This window comes from Peromyscus leucopus, chromosome 10 (assembly GCF_004664715.2).
Source record: "Peromyscus leucopus breed LL Stock chromosome 10, UCI_PerLeu_2.1, whole genome shotgun sequence".
Classification (NCBI taxonomy): Eukaryota; Metazoa; Chordata; class Mammalia; order Rodentia; family Cricetidae; genus Peromyscus; species Peromyscus leucopus.
Genome location: NC_051071.1, coordinates 30,608,936 through 30,627,858, shown reverse-complemented (window position 1 = coordinate 30,627,858; position 18,923 = coordinate 30,608,936). Strand labels below are relative to the sequence as shown.

General features: G+C 40.3%; 1 protein-coding gene across 9 annotated transcripts in view; it reads left to right on the top strand.

The window, feature by feature from the left end:
• The window catches only part of Bod1l1 (biorientation of chromosomes in cell division 1 like 1), a 55,612-nt gene extending 37,447 nt beyond the window's left edge, over nt 1-18,165 (top strand). For 7 of the 9 annotated variants that reach the window (XM_028892939.2, XM_028892937.2, XM_028892943.2 and 4 more), the window contains exons 17-27: nt 778-857; nt 5,153-5,228; nt 5,917-5,987; nt 6,830-6,905; nt 6,995-7,029; nt 8,324-8,369; nt 10,584-10,633; nt 10,730-10,811; nt 11,672-11,825; nt 14,100-14,240; nt 16,937-18,165. In XM_028892939.2, coding sequence (XP_028748772.1) covers nt 778-857; nt 5,153-5,228; nt 5,917-5,987; nt 6,830-6,905; nt 6,995-7,029; nt 8,324-8,369; nt 10,584-10,633; nt 10,730-10,811; nt 11,672-11,825; nt 14,100-14,240; nt 16,937-17,054 — 929 coding nt within the window. In that variant the 3' untranslated portion in view covers nt 17,055-18,165. The remainder of the gene's footprint in view (nt 1-777; nt 858-5,152; nt 5,229-5,916; nt 5,988-6,829; nt 6,906-6,994; nt 7,030-8,323; nt 8,370-10,583; nt 10,634-10,729; nt 10,812-11,671; nt 11,826-14,099; nt 14,241-16,936) is intronic. The other 2 variants (XM_028892944.2, XM_028892941.2) reach the window with 1 other exon arrangement.
• Nucleotides 18,166-18,923: the final 758 nt, after the last annotated feature.

Below are 18,923 nucleotides of genomic sequence, written 5' to 3'. Positions count from 1 at the left end.
GTCCAGGCCTAGCAGCTACAGAGTAAGACTGAAATACATGTTGCTAGTGACTGCCATGTCAGATAGTGCCTGGCACAAAGTAGAAATTCATTAAATACTTAAGTGAACATATGAGAAAAGACAATTTTCTCCTTTTTAAGTAGAAGCATGTGATTATTCTGTAGTAATAAATAACTCCCATTTTACATTCGGATACTATACATGGTTCTTTATGTGCAGTCCCAGGTTATCCTCATAGCATCTAGTAAATATAGGCTAAAGCTGAGAGATTTCCTTTACTTCCCCCAAGCAGCCTGCTCGCACAGCCCAGGTCCCGCTCAAGGCCATGCTTCTTGGGTTGAGCTTTTTCAAGGAAGTAAAGTACCAGTGTCCCTGGGACTCCATGTGCCCAGCCCTTCCTACTAGACCTCATGGTACCATGTGGACTTTAGGGTGGGATTGTTTTTTGAGACAAGGTCTTGAGATGTAGTCTAGACTGGCCCTGGACTGGCAATACTCCTCCCTGCCTCCATTCCTGAGTTCGGGGGTAAACTATCATGTCCTGATAACATTTGAAGATTTTTTTTTATGCTCCCTTTCTTCGGCAAGCCAAAGACCAATGCTGAGTGTTCAACCATTGCTGAGTGCTCAAATCCCAAACATTTTAAGTATATTTAGAATAACTTTTGGCTTTAGTGTATCACAGACCTAAAAAAAAATCTGCAACTGCCCTAAAATAGAACTGTATTTCATTTTCAGTTAGTTTTTGTTCTTTTGTGATTCTTTTGTGATTTACAGATGATAGCCCAGATGTCCTGGTTTCCAGAATAGAAACAGCACAGAGACAGTACTCTGAAACTGAGCCACATGACACAAAGGTATTTTTCTACTGATTAGTTCTAAATTTGGAGGGAGGGAGGTAACCTAATTGCATCACTGTGAATACTTACAATTTTTATTCTATTATCCTTACATCATGTATCTAACAATAACCAGCTTGTTATAAAAGATATGTAAATTTGCTACTTTTTAATCATAAACTGCAAGATTGTAGTAATATGACAGATTTGATGTTCACTTATGACTTTGTTCAGTGATCTTGCTTATTTCTCAGCATTTCCAGATGCTTTCTTCCAGCTATGATGTGCTTTTAACATAGATGTACTTGCACCAGTGGTGATGTGTGTTACTTAGCAATGTTGATATGCTACCTCTGAATACTTTCTGCCTCAAGTCCAGCAGCCCTGGATCTGCACTTTTCCCATAGCTCTTACATTTGTGTTGGGATTTAGAGAAGCAGCTTGTGGGTCCTTACCTTCCCTCTGCTCCCCTTCCTGCTTGTCCCAGATTTGCACACTTCCTGCTGGGGACCTCTTGAGTGATATCATCTGTCTCTCTTGCCCATGTTATTTTTCTCCACCTAGTTCTAGTTTTATGCAAATATAACAGCTGACTTCCTGCACACTACAGGAATTCTTGTGTCTGCAAGAACTGGTGAACTAAATATAAAGAGAGGACTCTTAAAAAACCAAAGAAGGAAAAGTGGCATAGTACCATGAATTTCAGTGGGTGTGTGCCTAGGAAAGAAATAGTCTTTTAATTCATTCCTCATTGCCCTGTTCACAACTAGATGATAAGATAATACTTTTAAATTAATAGAGAAGCAGTTTGAAGGAGATTTCACTCCACCCCCAATTTCATGTAAGTTTTTAAATAATGAATTTAAGTAAAATCTGATAGCTCAGCGATAAAGTATTTGCATAGAGTGCATAGGATCCTGTACTCTATCTTCAGTCCTTCAACATAAAACAGCATCCATAGCTAATATTTTCAATATTATGAAATGGTATTTTCCTGCATAGAAGCTGTGTTCAGAAGCTATTTAATGTCCCATTTTACAGTAATGCTGATCTGTAGATAAGCTACTAGGTTGGGAGTGATTTTACCTTTCCTATGACAGCTCATGAAATAAAGATAATGAGAGAACTTTTAGAAGCAATAAGTCATTGGCAAGTTGGTATGGCAAGACTAAAAGAAGTTAAAAATTGAATTTGGAAAAATTCCAGACACTGGGGAAATGGAAAACAGAATAAAAATGAGTTCCTGCATGTCATGGCGGAATTCTTGAGGGACCCAGTGCTTGTTCTGTAAGAATCATCCCTAACCGGATATATAGTCTATCCTAGACAGGAAAACTGGACAGCATCTTCAGCCACGTGTGAACTGGAGCAAACACCAACTAACACAGACACACCTCTGTCCTTCCACCTTTCAGCACATGAAAAGGATCAAGGTTGGAAGTCACTAGATACATGAGGGCAAATTAAATAGCTTGCTCTAGAGATAGCTGTTAAGCGTTCTTAGGTGGGCTGAACTTCCATATTCTAAGCCTGTGCCCTCCCAAGCTGAAAGAGTGATAAGCCACAAGGACAGCTGTTCCCAGCCTGTGGGTTGCGACCCCTTTGGGGACATCGAATAACCCTTTCACAGCAGTTGCCTAAGACCATCAGAAAAAATTATGGTTATGAAGTAGCAATGAAAATAATTTTGTGGTTGGGGGTTACCACAACATGAGGAACTGTATTAAAGGGTCACAGCATTAGGAAAGTTGAGAACCACTACTCTAGAATATTAATTAAATGACAGAACTGCTTTCAATTCTACTTTCTGTTTACAATTGTTCTAAAATCCTCTGTGAATGATACAGAAACTAGCCCTGGTGTCTGAAGTCACTGAGCTACATTGTCAGTCATGTCTGTAATTCCTTGTCTTGGTCCTGGTCGTGTAGTGTTTTCAAGATACCCTAGGGAAAGCTGGGAGTTCTGCAGGTGAGAGAACTTGAGAATGATCTGCGTTTAACATCATGTGATTAGAATTTACAGGTAATCAGTTAAGAGAACTTGCAGAATCTGTTAGCTTAGTGTTAACTGGAATGACCCTCCACACTGGATACTTAGGGCTCCTACAAAGAAACCATTCATTATGTAGTCACAGACAAATGAGAAACACCTGAGCTCACTCTGCTATCACTAGGAGATAACACAAGCTCCTTGTCTTCCTTATTACTAGGGAGAAGGGATCTGCCTCAAAGTAGGCCAGCAACTCAAATGTTTAGAAAGCCTTAAGTATGGTATAATGTGGATATTTTTGCTTTGTATTTATACCTCCTTAAGTTTCTAAAAAGTGGGCCAGCAAGATGGCTTAGTGGGTAAAGTCTGATAGCCTGAATTCAAATCCCAAGACCCACACAGTGCAAGGGGAGAAGTGACTCCTGAAAAGTCCTCTGACCTCCATATATGTGCCATGTGTGCACTTAAGCACATGCAAAAAATAAATCACATAAAACACCTGGTGACACTGAGTGTCTTTGTGAAGGGAGGGATGTAAGGCAATCCTAGACCCTCCAGTGCCACAAAGAAAAAAGAAAGGAAAGAAATGAGGATAATAATGGGTCGTTCAAAAAGTAATTTAAGTAAAATTTAAAATAATGGAAATTACTTATAGTTATATAAAAGACCATTAAAGCAGTAAAATTGAAACTTGAATTTTTTAATCTTGATCTCCTCCTACTTTGTTTACTTTTTTGAGCATGTTAGTGCTGTAAACGTTTTGTGGAGTTTTGTTTAAACTGTAACTTAGGTTTTAGTTGACATAAAAACTGTATGTGTATGTGAGAGAGAGAGTGTGTGTGTATGGTAAGATACCATGTTGCAGCATGGTACATATATAAGTGCAGTGTTCAAATAAAAATGAGCTTATTTGTTTCTTTAAATATTATTGCTTCATTGTGGTAGAAAACACTCAGCATTCTGTCTTCCCATTTTTAATATAATACATTGCCACTATCTGTGTCATGCTACTGTGTAGAACACCAGAACTGATCTTCCTTTTACTTAGTAATACTTGACTAATCAAAAGACATTTTCAAAACACATGCCAGAAATAGATTTTGTTGTTGTTGTTCTCATCCCTTTCCTACTCAACAGAAACAGCTTTTTTTTTCTTTTTTTTAACCCATCAAGTTCAATTTATACTACCCATGTATTCTTGAATGCATGGCCTTCCACTGGAGCATGATAAACCTACCAGGGGAAACACTTTAAAGAAAACTGACTCTCCCTCTCCCAGTAGCTATTAGTTGCCAATAGTTGGACTTCAGACCTCTCTTTCCTCTCCATGCTGGGATTTTATTTGGCCTGAGATTGCACCACAGGGCTTGTGATTTCATATGTGGTGCTTCCCTGCTGTGTCCGAAGTACACTGTTTGCCTGTAGCGATCCACCACCTCTGGCTCTTACAATCTTTCTGCCCCTTCTTCTGTGACGATCCCTGAGCCTTGGGAGGAGGGGATATGATGTAGATGTCCCATTGAGGGCTGAGCAGTCAACAGTCTTTTATTCTCTGCACCTTGGCCAGTTGTAGATCTGTGTTGATCTCTATCTACTTCAAATAGAAGCTTCTCTGGTGAGGGTTAAGAGATGCATCTATGGGTTTAATAAGTCATTAAGAGTCAGTTTAATACTGTGTCCATTTAGCAGAAATGGTAGTTTCTCTAGTCACAAGTTCTTGGCCCGGCAATAGTCCAGGTATGAGTTTCGTCATATGGAGTGGGACTTTAATCAGAAGGTGGTTGGTTGCTTCCGTGATGTTTATGCCACTGTTGCAGCTTATGGCCAGTCATTGCTGTAGCTGGCAGGGTTCACTTGATGTTTCATGCTCAAAACTTATTTCAATTAAACGTGAATAATTTAACTGTTAGGGATTACTACTCTAAATTAGCTCATCTGAATCCCCACCTGTTCTTTTTGGCATATTCCCTATTACTCCTTCCCTATACCTTTCTCCTCTACCACTCCATAAAGAAATGTAATTTATAATAATGCTTCCTTTGAAGTTTCTCTTAAAAAGAAAAAGTACATTTTAAAGAAAGAAAATAAAACTAACCCTTACCTTGGTATTTTGTATCTAAATTTGCTTTTCTGCCTTCAGTTTTTTTTAATCTCTTTTTAACAGTTCCACTAACTGCAATAATGGTTATGTTTTTAAAAACATTTATCAAACTATTCTACATGACAACTAGGACATTGTTGTTGAGAGAGACTCAGGGGAGTATGAATGGAGACAAAGTTAAATTTGAAAATGAAGTCTCTGGTCTTGTTCAACTTCTCCACAGGAAGAGAACTCTGGGGATCTGGAGGAATTCTCTAAAACAAGTTCAAAAAAGAACAGTACTGCCCTGGACGACAGAGGTGAGTGAAAGCCTTGCTTGTGGGTGCTGGGGCTCAGCCAATGCTAAACTTCACTGTGGGAGCTCATTTTCAGGTTCCTAGTGGCTTTACCCAGCAGGTCCACATAGAGGGGATGATTAGACCACGGGCCTGAGTGCAGGTGTCTGAAATGGTCTGCACTTGACTGTGCTGGGGGAGGTCTTTTGCTCTACCCCTTGGCATTTCTGTAAATAGCCTGGAGCAGAGACAGTCAGGGCCGGTTGGAAGAGGTTCCAGGCCCTTTTGAGGCTATCCTGTATTTTCTGTCTGTTTATCTCCCACATTCTAAATCCTTCTATCTAATATTTCCTGCTGTTCTCACTCAAGAAAACTCTGGAGAACTGTGGGATTGGTAGGTGGCCGCCCCACACTTCACCTGCTGGGATGTCCTTTTGCCCATTTGCTCTCCCCAGATAGTACAGTACCTTAGGCTTAAGTTTGTAAAGTTGGAGATCATTTTAATTTGAATCCTCTTCTCAAAGTATGCTGTTTCTTAAATAACTATAATCAGGCTTATTAGTTTTAATAATGAAGGTATGCAAATGAAGTATGTGTGTGTATGTGCATCTAAGTGTGTACACGTATGTGTCTGAGACTATGCAGATCCTCTGGGGTGTGATGAAAGCTTATCTGGTTACCAGCATTGCATTGAGCTCTGCATTTTCCCCAGATGACCTTAGCGGCAGTGAGAGTACAGGCGAAAAGATTGAGCTGAATGAAGATGATATCAAGTCACAGGAGGTGAGAACTGGTTTTCCTATTGATTTTCTCCAGAATGACATCCAAATGTGTCCTGTGCCTCTACATGAGTTTTTCATAAGTACTTTTCAGCCAGTTTTAGTGCAGTAGGACACTGTTCAAACAGTATGTTTTATTAATGTCATTCTGATTAATTGTGTTCATTTTGTCTGATTTCATCAAAGCGTTTATTTGAAACCTACTTATGTCATCATTACATAGGGTCAGTCCAATACTCTACAGGGACACTGTCAGGTTCCTGGCCTAGCAGCTTAGCACTGCAGGAGCAAATAGGGAAATGGGAGCAGCAGGAGGAGGGCCAAGGAGACCCAGCGTGGTGAGGCAAAGTCACAGGTTCACAGGAGACTGTGTCTTCACTAAGTCTGTGCCAGCCGTGTCTGCTTCCAGCCTAGTCATTCACAGGGAGCTTCTGGGTCAGAGAATGACAGTGGCCTGAGAGAGCCCTCTAAGTCCAAACTAGCCATTGCTAGTTTACCAACTCTTTAATTTAACAGTTTCTTGTGAGAAACTCATTAGATTTTTTTTTTTCCTGTAGGAGATAACATTTGACCACAAGTAGCTTGAACCAAATCCCAGTTTAAATGGGCATACATAGTTCTTGTGTGGGACAACACTCACTAAGCTCTTGTTACTCCTGTGGGACTCTGGACTGATAGGACTGTCACACTCACTAAGCAGAGGGACTGCAGTGAGAGTAAATGCAAGACCTTCAACATCATGTCTAAGCTGGGTTTTATTCCTGTTAGTAACGGAACTCTGAATTGATACAGTGGGGAGTAAGTTTTTCTTTTACTGTTGGGGATTTTTTCTCATGTCTCTCTTAGGACGATCAGCCGATAATTATTAAAAGGAAAAGAGGAAGACCTCGAAAATACCCGACAGAAACAGCCTTGAAAACGAGTAGGTGTTTGGCTCATTTTCAAGTCATACACAAGAACTTTCTGAACTGACCATCTAAGTAATTTTTATTATTATTATTATTATTTTAGAAGAAGATTCCAAAACAGAGACTGGCATTACCTCTGTAAGTAATTGCAAAAGATGAGGGAAAAAACATTCAAATATGTGCTCTTAGCCTGTGAACATCTAGTGTTGTAAACTACTTCAAGTACTTCAAAAGACTTTCTTAAAATGTGAGTTAGCCATTCAGATGATGGCTTGATTAATAGTATCTTCCTATGGACAGAGTTTTAATAGCCATTATTAAGCCTGTTCCATCAATTCCTAGAAGCTCAGTTATGTAAAATTAGGGAGCCTTAGTTAAAATACAGAAGTTCACTGTTTTGTGTGGTTTTGAGTAGTGACTTTCCATGGGAAGTTTCTGATGACTTTTGCTGCCTTATGATTTTCTCTTGAATTGTTTTTAGACTGAATATACACTGATTTTAGAGCAGGGGAATTATTAATGCTATTTGTGTGGGTATGGGTATAGTGTGTGTTCATGTGGATGTATATGTATATGTGAATGCATGGATGTGCATATGCACATGAAGGCCAGAGATTGACATCAAGTGTCTTCCTTATAGCTTATATAAGTTATATATTCCTTATATATTTTTTGAGGCAGGGTCTCTCCATTAACCTATAGCTCATGATTCAGATAGGTTGGCTGACCAGTGAACTCCCAGGATCCACCTGCCTCTCCCACCAACTCTGGATTATAAATGTTCATCACTGCACCCAGCTCTTTACACAGGTGCTAGGATCCCAACCTATAGAGCAGGCACTTTATTAAGTCAGCCATCTCCCAGTACTGTTACTTTATTTCTTTGAATGTTCTTCTCTTTGACTCTGAAGAACATACCCAGTGAAATCATTATATGAGGATTTCATTCCATGTACTTCAATGGCAGTGAGTAGTGGCCTAGAAAACATCACTTTGGATTTAAACCTCAGCTTTGTCACTTCCTCCCAGACCTGTGGCCTGCAGCCAATCATGTAAGCCTTCAAGACTGCTTTCTTGGCTATGAAGAAGCACAGTGCAGTAGTACCTAAAGTACTTCTCTCTTAGTACTATAAGACTGCAGAGTCCAAGAACCACATGTGAAAGCACTTGTTGGCCTCAGGGAAAACTGACAGTTTGGACATTTCACTGTTCGGGCAGTCTCCAGAGTTGCAGCACGGTGGTGGGAGGATACTCGTCAGAGATTATTCGGGTGCATGGGCACCCATACGTGCCAGCTCTGCTGGACCAGCCACAAGAAATAGGTCCCCATTATTCTGATAATGTATTAAGTAAATGTCTTAAAATTTACTGGTTGCCTTTCTGTATGATGATGACAAACTGTTCATTTTAATTTTTACTCATTTAAATTTAGGTAGAACAATCTCCACCTAGTAGCAAACTGAAAGCCAGCCAAGCAGGTATGTACCAAGAATTCCTCAGCCTATGATCTAAGGAGCTACTATGTTTTCAGTTCATGCACAAGGACTGTTCAGAGTAGTTTTCTAAATAAGAGGTTTTTCCTAATTGAGCAGGGAACCTAGCCTGGATGTTAGGAGAGATTTTGTTGTTTCTCCATGAACTGAGTTGACTTTTGATTAAAAAAGAAAGTTACATATACTTACTGGGTTTTTTTCTTTAATCGGAGTTTCAGTCTGGGGCATTGTCATCACAAAAGGGCAAGACAGTAGGAAGCAAAATAGTGAAAGAAGGCTGAAGAGAAATCACTGCAGTGGCCAAGCTGTAGATTGAGGTGAAATGGAAGAAGTAGCTCTTTGGAGCACTGTTACCGTGGAAGCAGAGGCACATCCCAGGAAACTAAGCTCAGAGGAATAATAATGTCTGAAAGAACCCTCTGTACCATACAGACTTGAGATCTTAAAAAGATGAAATCATTTCAAGTATTTTGTCCTCATTCCAAAAGGGAAAAAAAAATCACAAAATATTGATACTGCTTGCCCCTGGATGGGAGGCTAATAGAAATAGAAGCATTCCTTATTATTTAGTCTGCCTTGTTCAGATTTTTTAATGGGTTGTACATTTTAATCTCCTAGCTTAAGGATTTTTAAATGAAAGAAAAAACTGTCAGTGGACTTAAGGTTGATTATATGAAAAGGGGGTGAATATGGCAACTGTTTGTGTAACTTGCGAAAGTTTACAGTCTGGTCAGCAAGATACAGCAAGTACATAAGCCTGTATACAGGTTTTACGCACCTACTTATATATAAGCTTTGATCTTGCTTCGTGTTTTTTCTTGTCTCTTGGTAAATGAAGGTTGTTCTCTTGTTTGGGTTTTCTGTTTTTTGTGGGTTTTTTTTTTTTTTTTGCTTTTGTTGTTGTTGTTTTTATTTTTGTTTTGCTAAGAGAGGAACAGTCTGCTTCTGTTTAGTTTTTAACCTGATTTTATTATAGTATTTAAATCCGTAGAAGTCTTCATACCTTGGACTCATTATAAAGATTGTGATCTTTGTGATTATGTGGTGATTTTGCTTTTTTGTTATTTCCTGAGTCTGGGTGAGAATGACCAGCTTAGGACAGACTTCTTTGATCTTATTGGATTAACTTTTCTATGTTCCTTAGTGTAATGAACCTTCAGAAAAGAGAAAATACTCTTCTCTTCACCTCTGAGGAATAGAACCTTTGAAGCCCAGAGTGGTGGCCTAGGCTACAAAATTAGTTTTTGAGTACTTGTCCATAATTTTATATTGAAATAATATACTACATTATCTTTATTTTCCTTACCATAATGTGTTCTCAGAAAATTGTAACATCTACATAAGACAGTTGTTTAAAGAATAAAATGAAGTCTACCAACAGACTTATAATGCATTTATTGTTTGTTTGTTTCCATGATGTGTGTATCTGGAGTGAAAAGAGTCCAAATACCACTCTACTCATGAATTGCGTGACTGAACAAGTTATAGAAACCAAGTTATTCAAGCCGCTTTTTCCAAACTGTAAACTGAGGTTGAAGTATTTATAGAGCAGTACTGAGATTTAGAAGAAACATCTCTATTCAAAAATCTGAAATGCTTCAGAATCCAAAACTTTTCCAGTGTTGACATGATAAAGTGGAAATTTCCATAGCTGCCCTGTGGATTGCTCTCAGAATACAGACACACTAAAAATACTGCATAATATTACCTTCTAGCCATGTGGATGAGGTATATAGGAAATATAAGTGCATTTTATATTTGTTTTTTAATATGTATGTGTGAGAGTAGGGCAGGGTGATATACTTGTGTGCATGTATGTCTGCACCTGCACATGGAGGTCGGAGGAAAGGCTTAAGTGTCATCGTCAAGAATGTCATCTGCTTGGAAATCACCAGTTAGGGTAGACTGGCTGGCCACGAGCCCCAGGCATTCCCTCCACCTCACCAGCATGTTGGTCAAGGGTCTGAAATCAGGTCTTCATGCTTTCACTGACTGAGCTAGCTACCTCCCAAACCCCAATTTTATCTTTACATGTGGGTCACCTTCCTAAGAGCTTTCTTTATGGTATTTGCTGATATTCCCAAATCTGGGGGGGGAAATCCAAAATAACTCATTGTATAACAGTATATTAGCATTGAAATAATGAAAGATAAAACAGGTCAGACCTACTGCTGAAATTTAATTTCTGTTTTTTTAAAGATGAGACCAATAAAGAAACAGCCAGCCTACAAGAAAGAAGTACAAGTAATGTAAGTACTAGTTTTCTAATTAAGGTGTCTCTTGTAGAAATACACTTAATAAATGCTCAGCTAACTACCCTTTCAACTTTAATATGGTGCTTCTAGGATGATAGTGAAGAAAAAATAGCAAGTATGCGGCGGAGAGGAAGAAAGCCCAAACGCTCATTGACTTCATCAGATGATGCTGGTATAAGTCTAATTTTCTCTTTCTCTCTCTCTTTAGAAAACAGGCCAATTTAAAAAAAAAAGAAAGAAAGAAAGAAAGAAAGAAAGAAAGAAAGAAAGAAAGAAAGAAAGAAAGAAAGAAAGAAAGAAAAAGAAACGGGGGAGGTGCTTAGTCTTACTGCAACTTAATATACCATGTTTTGCTGATACTCACGGGAGACCTGCCCTTTCCTAAACAGAAACAGAAGAGGAGTAGATTGCAGAGAAGGAAGGCAGGGGGAGGGGTACTGGGAGAAGAGGAGAAAGAGGAAACTTTGGCCAGGATGTTAGATAGATAGATAGATAGATAGATAGATAGATAGATAGATAGATAGATAGATAGATAGATAGACAGACAGACAGACAGACAGACAGGTTTATTGTGAAAATGGAACAAAGTAAATAGAGGAAAAAACAAAAAGCACAAGAAATAGATACATCTGTACATTGTTAATTACAGTCTTATTTTTTTCAAAAATTACACTTTTTTAAAAAGTACTTTTTAGATGAAGAAAAATCAAGCCGGATGCAACTAGAATTAATGTTGCATAAATGTGTGTGAAATGGCTCTAATCCCTGCCAGAAATGGCACATCCAGATGCTTTCCTGAGTTCGTGTGAAGGTTTTGCAAATGCTGGCCGTGAGATGCATAAGTAAACTATCCCAAATGTGTTTGAGATTAAGGTAAACAGTTGTGAATTGCAAGTACTGAGACCAAAAGGAAGTGGAAAAGCACTTCTTCTGCTTCCAAGTTGCTAAGACCCTAAGTTCTACTCCATGACTGTCCTGGGGAAGCGTCTTTGGGAATTGTATAGTCCAGGTGTTACCCTTCTGTCTGAACAGAATCCTCAGAGCCAGAAAGAAAGCGCCAGAAATCAGTTTCTGAAACATCTGAGGACAAAAAAGATCAGGAGTCTGATGAGGAAGAGGAAGAAGAGGAGGAGGAGGAGCCCTTGGGAGCCACCACGAGATCTACCACTAGATCAGAGGCCCAGAGGTAATGGGAACAACCAAGAGCCTCCAGAGCCTTCAGCAGCTGCTCTGTCTGGAAACAGCTCTGGGTATCATGGGACTCTGTTGAAGCCGTTTCCTTTCCGTGTTCTCGTCTCTACTGTATCATCTCATGGAGAATGTGTTTTCTGTCTCAGTTGCTGGGAGATTACTTCAAAGTCTTTGCCTGGTTTAAGAGCTTGTTTGATGAAACCTGTCAATTCTCTCCAGACATTTTTAAGCATCTGCTTTCTCAGACACTGTGTGCTGAGGACCATGAGGGAGCCCAGAGGGCCACACACAGCCATCACCTGTGCTGACCCTGATGAACTGCCTGAGTTTGTGTGTTCCCCTAAAGTATGTTCTCTCAAACCCTAGTAGAGTCACAAAACTTTGGGGGTGGGGAGGGAGGACCCAGCATGTGGTCACATGAGTTTGAAGAAGCCAGTGAGTTCTCTCTGCTTCTTCTAAGTTTAAGGACATGAAATAAAATGAATTATTTTAGGCTTGGCAAGGTCCTAAAGGAAGGAAACCTGTTGTAGTATTTGCCCACAAGACTCGTCCCTAGCTCCTCCCTGTCACTGCCCCTGTTAACACCAGCAGTGCCCCTTCCTACTGCATTCGTTGAGAGAGAATGTGTGGCTGTGCCGCCTAGTTCTCCCTAGTGTTCACCACTGTTGCCAGAGCAGGGTATTCCAGTGTTACTGTCATTCACACACTGTTGACCTTGGCACAGTCTTCTATAAAATATTTCCTTTGAAGATTTACCATTAACATCTGTCCCCATAATAATAAAATAACACTGTATCATGTTTACAAAAAGATTTAAATTCATCCCATTTCTTTAGCAACATGGTTTGATTTCTCAAAAGAGTGAGATTATTTAAAGACAAAAGACAAAATCAAGGAGCTCATATGACTGAAGTTAAAATAGCCTAGTGTTTGGGCTTTCAGAGGGAGAGGGGTTGCTGAGAAGGGACAGCTGACATGAATAGGAGTCACTGAACCGGGAGTTGTGCTGAGAGAGTGAACATGCCGGAGTGCAGCGCCCATCTCATCAGTACCTCTGCTTCCCTCTTACACAATCCGAGAAGCCTTTCTGTGTAGTGGGCTCAACTACAGAGTGTTGCTTAGACTTTCTGTCTTCCGGACTATATCCAACAATCACTAGCAATATCACAACTATCCTCAAAACAGTAGCCAAATTGCATTATATACATGTATGGTATTGTTTTAAGAATAAGGAAAATACATTTCTAAAAGAATAAGTCATGTAATTTATAGGTTTGTGATCATGAGTTATCAGTGTTGTCAATGTTCTTTAGGAACATGAGATTTACTAACAGATGCTTTTCTGTTTGGTTTAAATTTCTCAACATGTGTTGGTTGGTCCCAGAGCTCTGGTATCTTTGTGGTTCCTGGGTCTTCAGTGTCGGATTGTGTACACTCTGATCCTCTAGTACTGCTAACCTTGGGCGCCTAAACCACAGCAGCTCCTCTGTGTTGGTCCTGCTCTTGCACAGACCTCAGGGGCAGGCAAACCTCTTCCTCCTTGGCCTTCTCTTCCTATGCACTATAGAAGCCAGCCTCCCTGTGACTTCTTGTTTCAAGTTCATCTCTTTGCCCCTCGTAATAATTCCCCTTACATATTTAGGGCAGTTTCCAGGCCTTCTTCTTGTCCTGAGCTTCCTTGTCATCTTATCATTGTTTGCTCTCTAGTCTATCTCTCTCTAAGAAACAAATGCTCTACACCAGGTGTGGACCAAATAATCCAGAAGGCTTGTTCTGATCTTATAGATACTGATTTTCAGTATGCATCCAAATTGGAGTTTCTAGTTCTTAGTTTGTATACTAAGTAAATCCATTTTCTTCCTTTTCTCTGGAAAGTCAGCTCTTTCTAATCTGATTTCTTTCTTGTATAACTGACTACTTGGAGCATCAGCATTTAGTGCTGTGTGCCATGCTTTCAATAACTTCGGCGTCTTACTCTGTTTTAATGAGCTCTTTGATGCCCTTGTCTGCCACTATATTTGCTATTTTCAGAGTCATCTTCTAAATTGTGGTAAAATTTGCAAAGGAAAAGCAGAGACAGTGCCCTGAAGGTAGAGTTAGTCCTGGCTGATGCTGAAGTCTTTACTAGCAATGATCAAGAGACCCTGTCCCTTTGATTCTTTGAGTATCCATAGCTGTCTTGCCTGTGAGAAGTCTCTTCCTTTCCAGTAGGCCATGGCCTAGAGAATCCAGTGCTACCATTGCCCAGTGTCTCTATAATGTGTTTCAGAAAGCATCATAGCAAGCCATCTACACGTGCAACATCCAAACTTGGCATCTCAGAAACAGTTTCTCCTAGAAATCGCCAAAACTTAGCAAAAGAGAAGTTACCTACCATGGAAAAAGTTAGTAAATCTCCCCCATTAGGAAGGTAAGTCCCTGCCTGCGCTTCAAGTTGTTAACTCCCAAGTAACGCTTTTCCTATTTTCCTAAGAGTATCTGTCTCACCAGATAGCTGTCTTGGGGGATCATGGGTTTCCAGAAATAGGAAGGCCTAAAATAAAAGTGCTATCAGTGGCTTTGCCATGTAGCCCAGCCATACAGGTTTGTCCTTGACTCTTGTGAGCCTTACTGGCCAACTCTCCTGTACAGAGACTGAAGTCAGGCATGTTTCTTCTCAAGTGATTGCATGTCTGAATGCTTAGTTCAATCTGCACAGTGTGGTGAAGCATGTCACAGCTTAGAGGCATTTCAGGTTTAGATTATTATAGAGGTAACAGAACAAAAGCGCTCTCAAACAGCTCCCTGCAGCTTGCACCTTGCACCGCAGCCTGGTTCACCTCTGCTTCCCACAGTCCTCCTTTGCCTCTGCTGTGCTAAGGCAGTGGGTGCTCACTGCCTGCCTCGGTGAGTCAGGTCCGTCCTTTCAAGCCCCTCTCCTACAGGGCCTCCTCTCTGCTGCAGCCCATTCTCATCTTCTATTGCATCTGCAGCCGGCACTAAACAGTTGGTAATGGCAGGTGGCAGTGGTGTAGGTAGCCTAATTTTGCTTCTTCCCCTTAACTGTTGTTTCTTCCTTGATGTCGGGAACTTGTCTTGCTCTTTGTATATGGTAACATTCATAAACAAAAGATGATTCCATGAATACAAAGATTGTTCTGCACTCTCTTACAGTGTCTGATCCTCATAGCACACTTGTAATATGTGTGTACTCTTACCCACCAGTCTTAGAAAGGAAGAAAATTCTCTCATCCTTGTTGGGTGAGATGAAATATTCATCCTTATTTTCTATGTGTATGTCAGAGTACCAGGACAGTCTGGATACACATTTCTCAGAATTGAGTGTGCAGAGAAATGACATGGTGGACATGCCAATTGTGTCTGTTAAGCATTGGGCCTGTGAGCCTGTACTTCCAGTAGGCTTCTGGGTATAAGGAAAGGGCTATCAACATACCAGCTCCCACAAGCGGAGAGAAGGAGCCTGACTAGATATTCTGCTCCCTGCTCACAACTCACAACACTGGCTCCTTTTGCACAGCGGCTCTACAGTAACTTAGTGTTCCCTGTGGCCGGTGGCTTCCCATATCACAACTTGTAATGGGTTATTAACAGACATCTTCCTTAGATGTACTCAGATCATTCATAGATAACCTGTAAGAACCATTCATTTGCAACACCATTCAACTCAATATGTTTTCTTCTGCTGTCAGAAGAACAATAAGCATGTCTTCTCAGCAATAAACATGTGTTTCTTCCTATCCTGCACCTTTAGTTTTCCAATTCTTTAATTTGTCTATAAAAATTTGCTGCTTGCTTACCATATGATGAGCAGATACTGGCAGTCTGGTTAGATAACATGTTTAATATTAGCAACTGCCCAGAGAAATGTCTTTTCTAATGACAGAAATGAATGTGCTTCAGACTTTCACAGTTTTGATAGCAACCCACAGTTAATGGGTCACAGTGCAGCTGGTGCTCAGATTTTAGCTACTGTAACAGACAAATGCTCACTAGTAAAACTTTATAGATATGGTGACAGTGGCATTTTCTGTCATCCTCTACTACCATGTTGCTATAAATATTGATTGTAACCTACAGTCTGAAAAAGCACAGGAGATGAGTTATAATGGCTAGTGCTATGGTAAAAGTCTAAAGCACTGTATAGTTTCTAGGGAGGAAGCTGCTTGTGTTGTGGCTCTGTACTGTGGAAGGCTTCCCAGAGGAGGGCTTTTGAACTGGAGTTGAAAAAAAAAAGAAATTTGGTCAGGTGGGTTGTATAGAATAATAAGAAAAAGGGAAGAAATGGGCATGTGGCTCAGTTGGTAGAGTGCTTGCCTAGAGGGCATAAAGTCCTGGGTTGGATTCCCAGCACTGCATAAACTGGGCATAATGGTGCATGCATGTAATCACATCACCATCAGAAGCTGGGAGATCAGAAGTTCAAAGTCATCCTATGCTTCCTATGCTACATAGGGAGTTCAAGGCCTGCCTAGGCTACATGACACTTTATTTCAAAAAGGAAAAAGAAATCACTTGTCAAAACATGGAGAAAGATGAGTTATTTGTTTGAGCATAGCAGTGCTTAAACAGCACTGCAGTCTGGAGTGCTCAAAGTAGAGAGCTGGCTCTGTAAAAACATACACTGTGCACTGGATTGCTTTGCCCTAGAAGCTTCAGAGAGCCAACAAGAGGTGTAGATGTCTGAGAATGGTGGCATGATTGAGTTCAGTTACCATGCTCCTCGAAACCCCCTACCATGCCAGCTGGCTTCCCTAGTACTACCCTGTGCAGCATGGTTTCAACTGTCTGATAGATGCTAGGTTGACATCCTGCTGTGTTCCTGCTCATTGTTTCAAGTGGGAACTGTGTGTATCAGTAGAACAAGGATCTAGGAAAGGATGGTGACAAGACCAAGGTTAGCACCTCAGGGTGGTGGGGCTGGGACAGAGTGCAGGCTTCTGTGATCCTCCATAGTCCCATCTGTGCTCTGCTCAAGGTTGGTAAAGAACCAGACCGTTCCAGGCACTTGTAGTATTAAATACTGGTGTCATGTTTTAAAGAACTCCCAAGTTATTTGAAGCAACCGATTTGAACTCTCCTCATTGTCTTGGCTTTTGTTCAATGCAGATCAAAGGTGCAGCTCTCTCCTTCTGTCAAGCGCAAGCGAGAAGTCAGCCCTCCTGGAGCTCGAACAAGGGGCCAGCAGAAAGTGGACGAAACCCCTCTGAAAAAGGCGAAGCGGTAATGCTGACTGCCCTGGCCCTGGCTTCCTGAAGAACAACCCAGTGGAGAGAAAAGGGACAAGCCTCGCCCCATGGGCTTTTTCTTTTTTAAAACAAGGAAAGGATTTGCATGTGCTGTAAGTTCCTAGGTGCAAGCTTGTTCTTATTATGTTTTAAACAGCTTTATAAACCATTGTTCATAGACGGTATTATGTACAGTCACTTCAGATAAAGGAAAATAAGTTTACTTTGTATCTGAACTCAGCAAAGTAGGTGTATATTTTAACAGTGGAAATTGGGGTTTCCCAATGTGACACATCACTAATGCAATCCTTCCAGCCCATCAGACACCAGGCTGCCCCCTGGGGATCTGTGTATAGTATATAAACATGTAAAAATAGGCTGTATTTTACTCAATGTATGATGCTAATCAATGAACACTTTATTTATTTTACAGAGAAATCTTATCTGTGAACTTTACTATATATCTGTTTATTTTATTTTATTATTTTTTTTAATGAAAAGAGGGTTTTAAATGCTATGCAGTCATTAGTAGAAGAGTTCTAGGACTCTGCCTGCCCTATAACTATCTGCATATGGCCTGGCAGGAAACAGAAATTCACGCATGCATTCAAGTAAAGTAGTTTAGGTGAAGAACGGACTCCGCTGCTTTCCGTCCACAGTTGTGACTGTTTTCTAAGAATGTAACTTGTTTTTCAATAACCCTTGCTCTGTGGCTTTACCACCAGCTCCATTAACGTAAATGACTGGTTCAGGTAAAGTTGCATCCTACACCCTCTGGGGGTCCATTCCTCTCTGTGTTGTTCCCAAGCCTCTGCCACCGTCTCCATCCTGTCTGTGAAGATGAGATTGCTCCAGTCTACTCAGCTTCAAATGTCATGTTGTTTTATACAGTTATTTCAGGATAGAAACTGGTTTTATCACCAGGTTCTTTTTTAAACATGTTTTAACTCCCATAATGAACAAACTGTCCAACTTAAGTTTTTCATAAAATAACGTTTTCTTAAGATCAGATCTGTTTCTTGCAATGATATGAGTTGCCAAATGATTGAGATCATTTTAAATGCTCTGTTCATAGTCTTGTTTTATAATTAAAATTTACATTCATTGTTGTGTGGGTTTTTCATTGTTTTGGGTTTTTTTTTCTTTTTTTTTTTTTAATTTGGGTTTATTTTATTGTTTTGACTCTTAATGTAAGGTGGATATTCTTGTCATTTTACATTGTTTCTTACTGAAATTTTATATATAAATTATAAAATGTTTCCCTAAAACTTGAGTGACAAGAATTTTTTTTCCTGGTGTCTTAAAAGCCACTTATAGTTAGAAGTAAGACTGAATTCCAGCAGTCCTGCTTCCTAGAGTAACAATGTTAAGTTGATTGGGTCATTAGCAGTGAACACCTGAACACAATCTCATTGTGAAACCAGCACTCATTAGTTTAGAGATGCCTGGGGACTGAGTTGGATCTTCGGGGGAAAAAGCTGCCTTCTAATGTGGAACCAAGCAGTAGAACTATATCAGGCATGTTCTGGTGGGGTAGTCAGCTACCTCTTCGTAACTTGCAGTGGTTCTAAAGCCCAGGTTGAGAAGATAAATAAACCTGGGGGATGGGAGATATTGCAGGTATGAAGAAGCAGTTCTTAGTCGTGATTTGATGCTGAAAGTATTTAGCAAAATGGAGGCGCTCAGAACATGAGATATCCTAATTTGCATTAGGAGTCCCAGAATCCTAAAGACTACCTGGTTCAGGAGCTGGACAGACAGATCAGCAGTTAAGACTACTTGTTGCTCTTTCAGAAGCCCCAAGTCCCATTACCACCATCCATCCATAACTCCAGTTCCAGGGGATCTGATGCTCATTCACCGGGAAT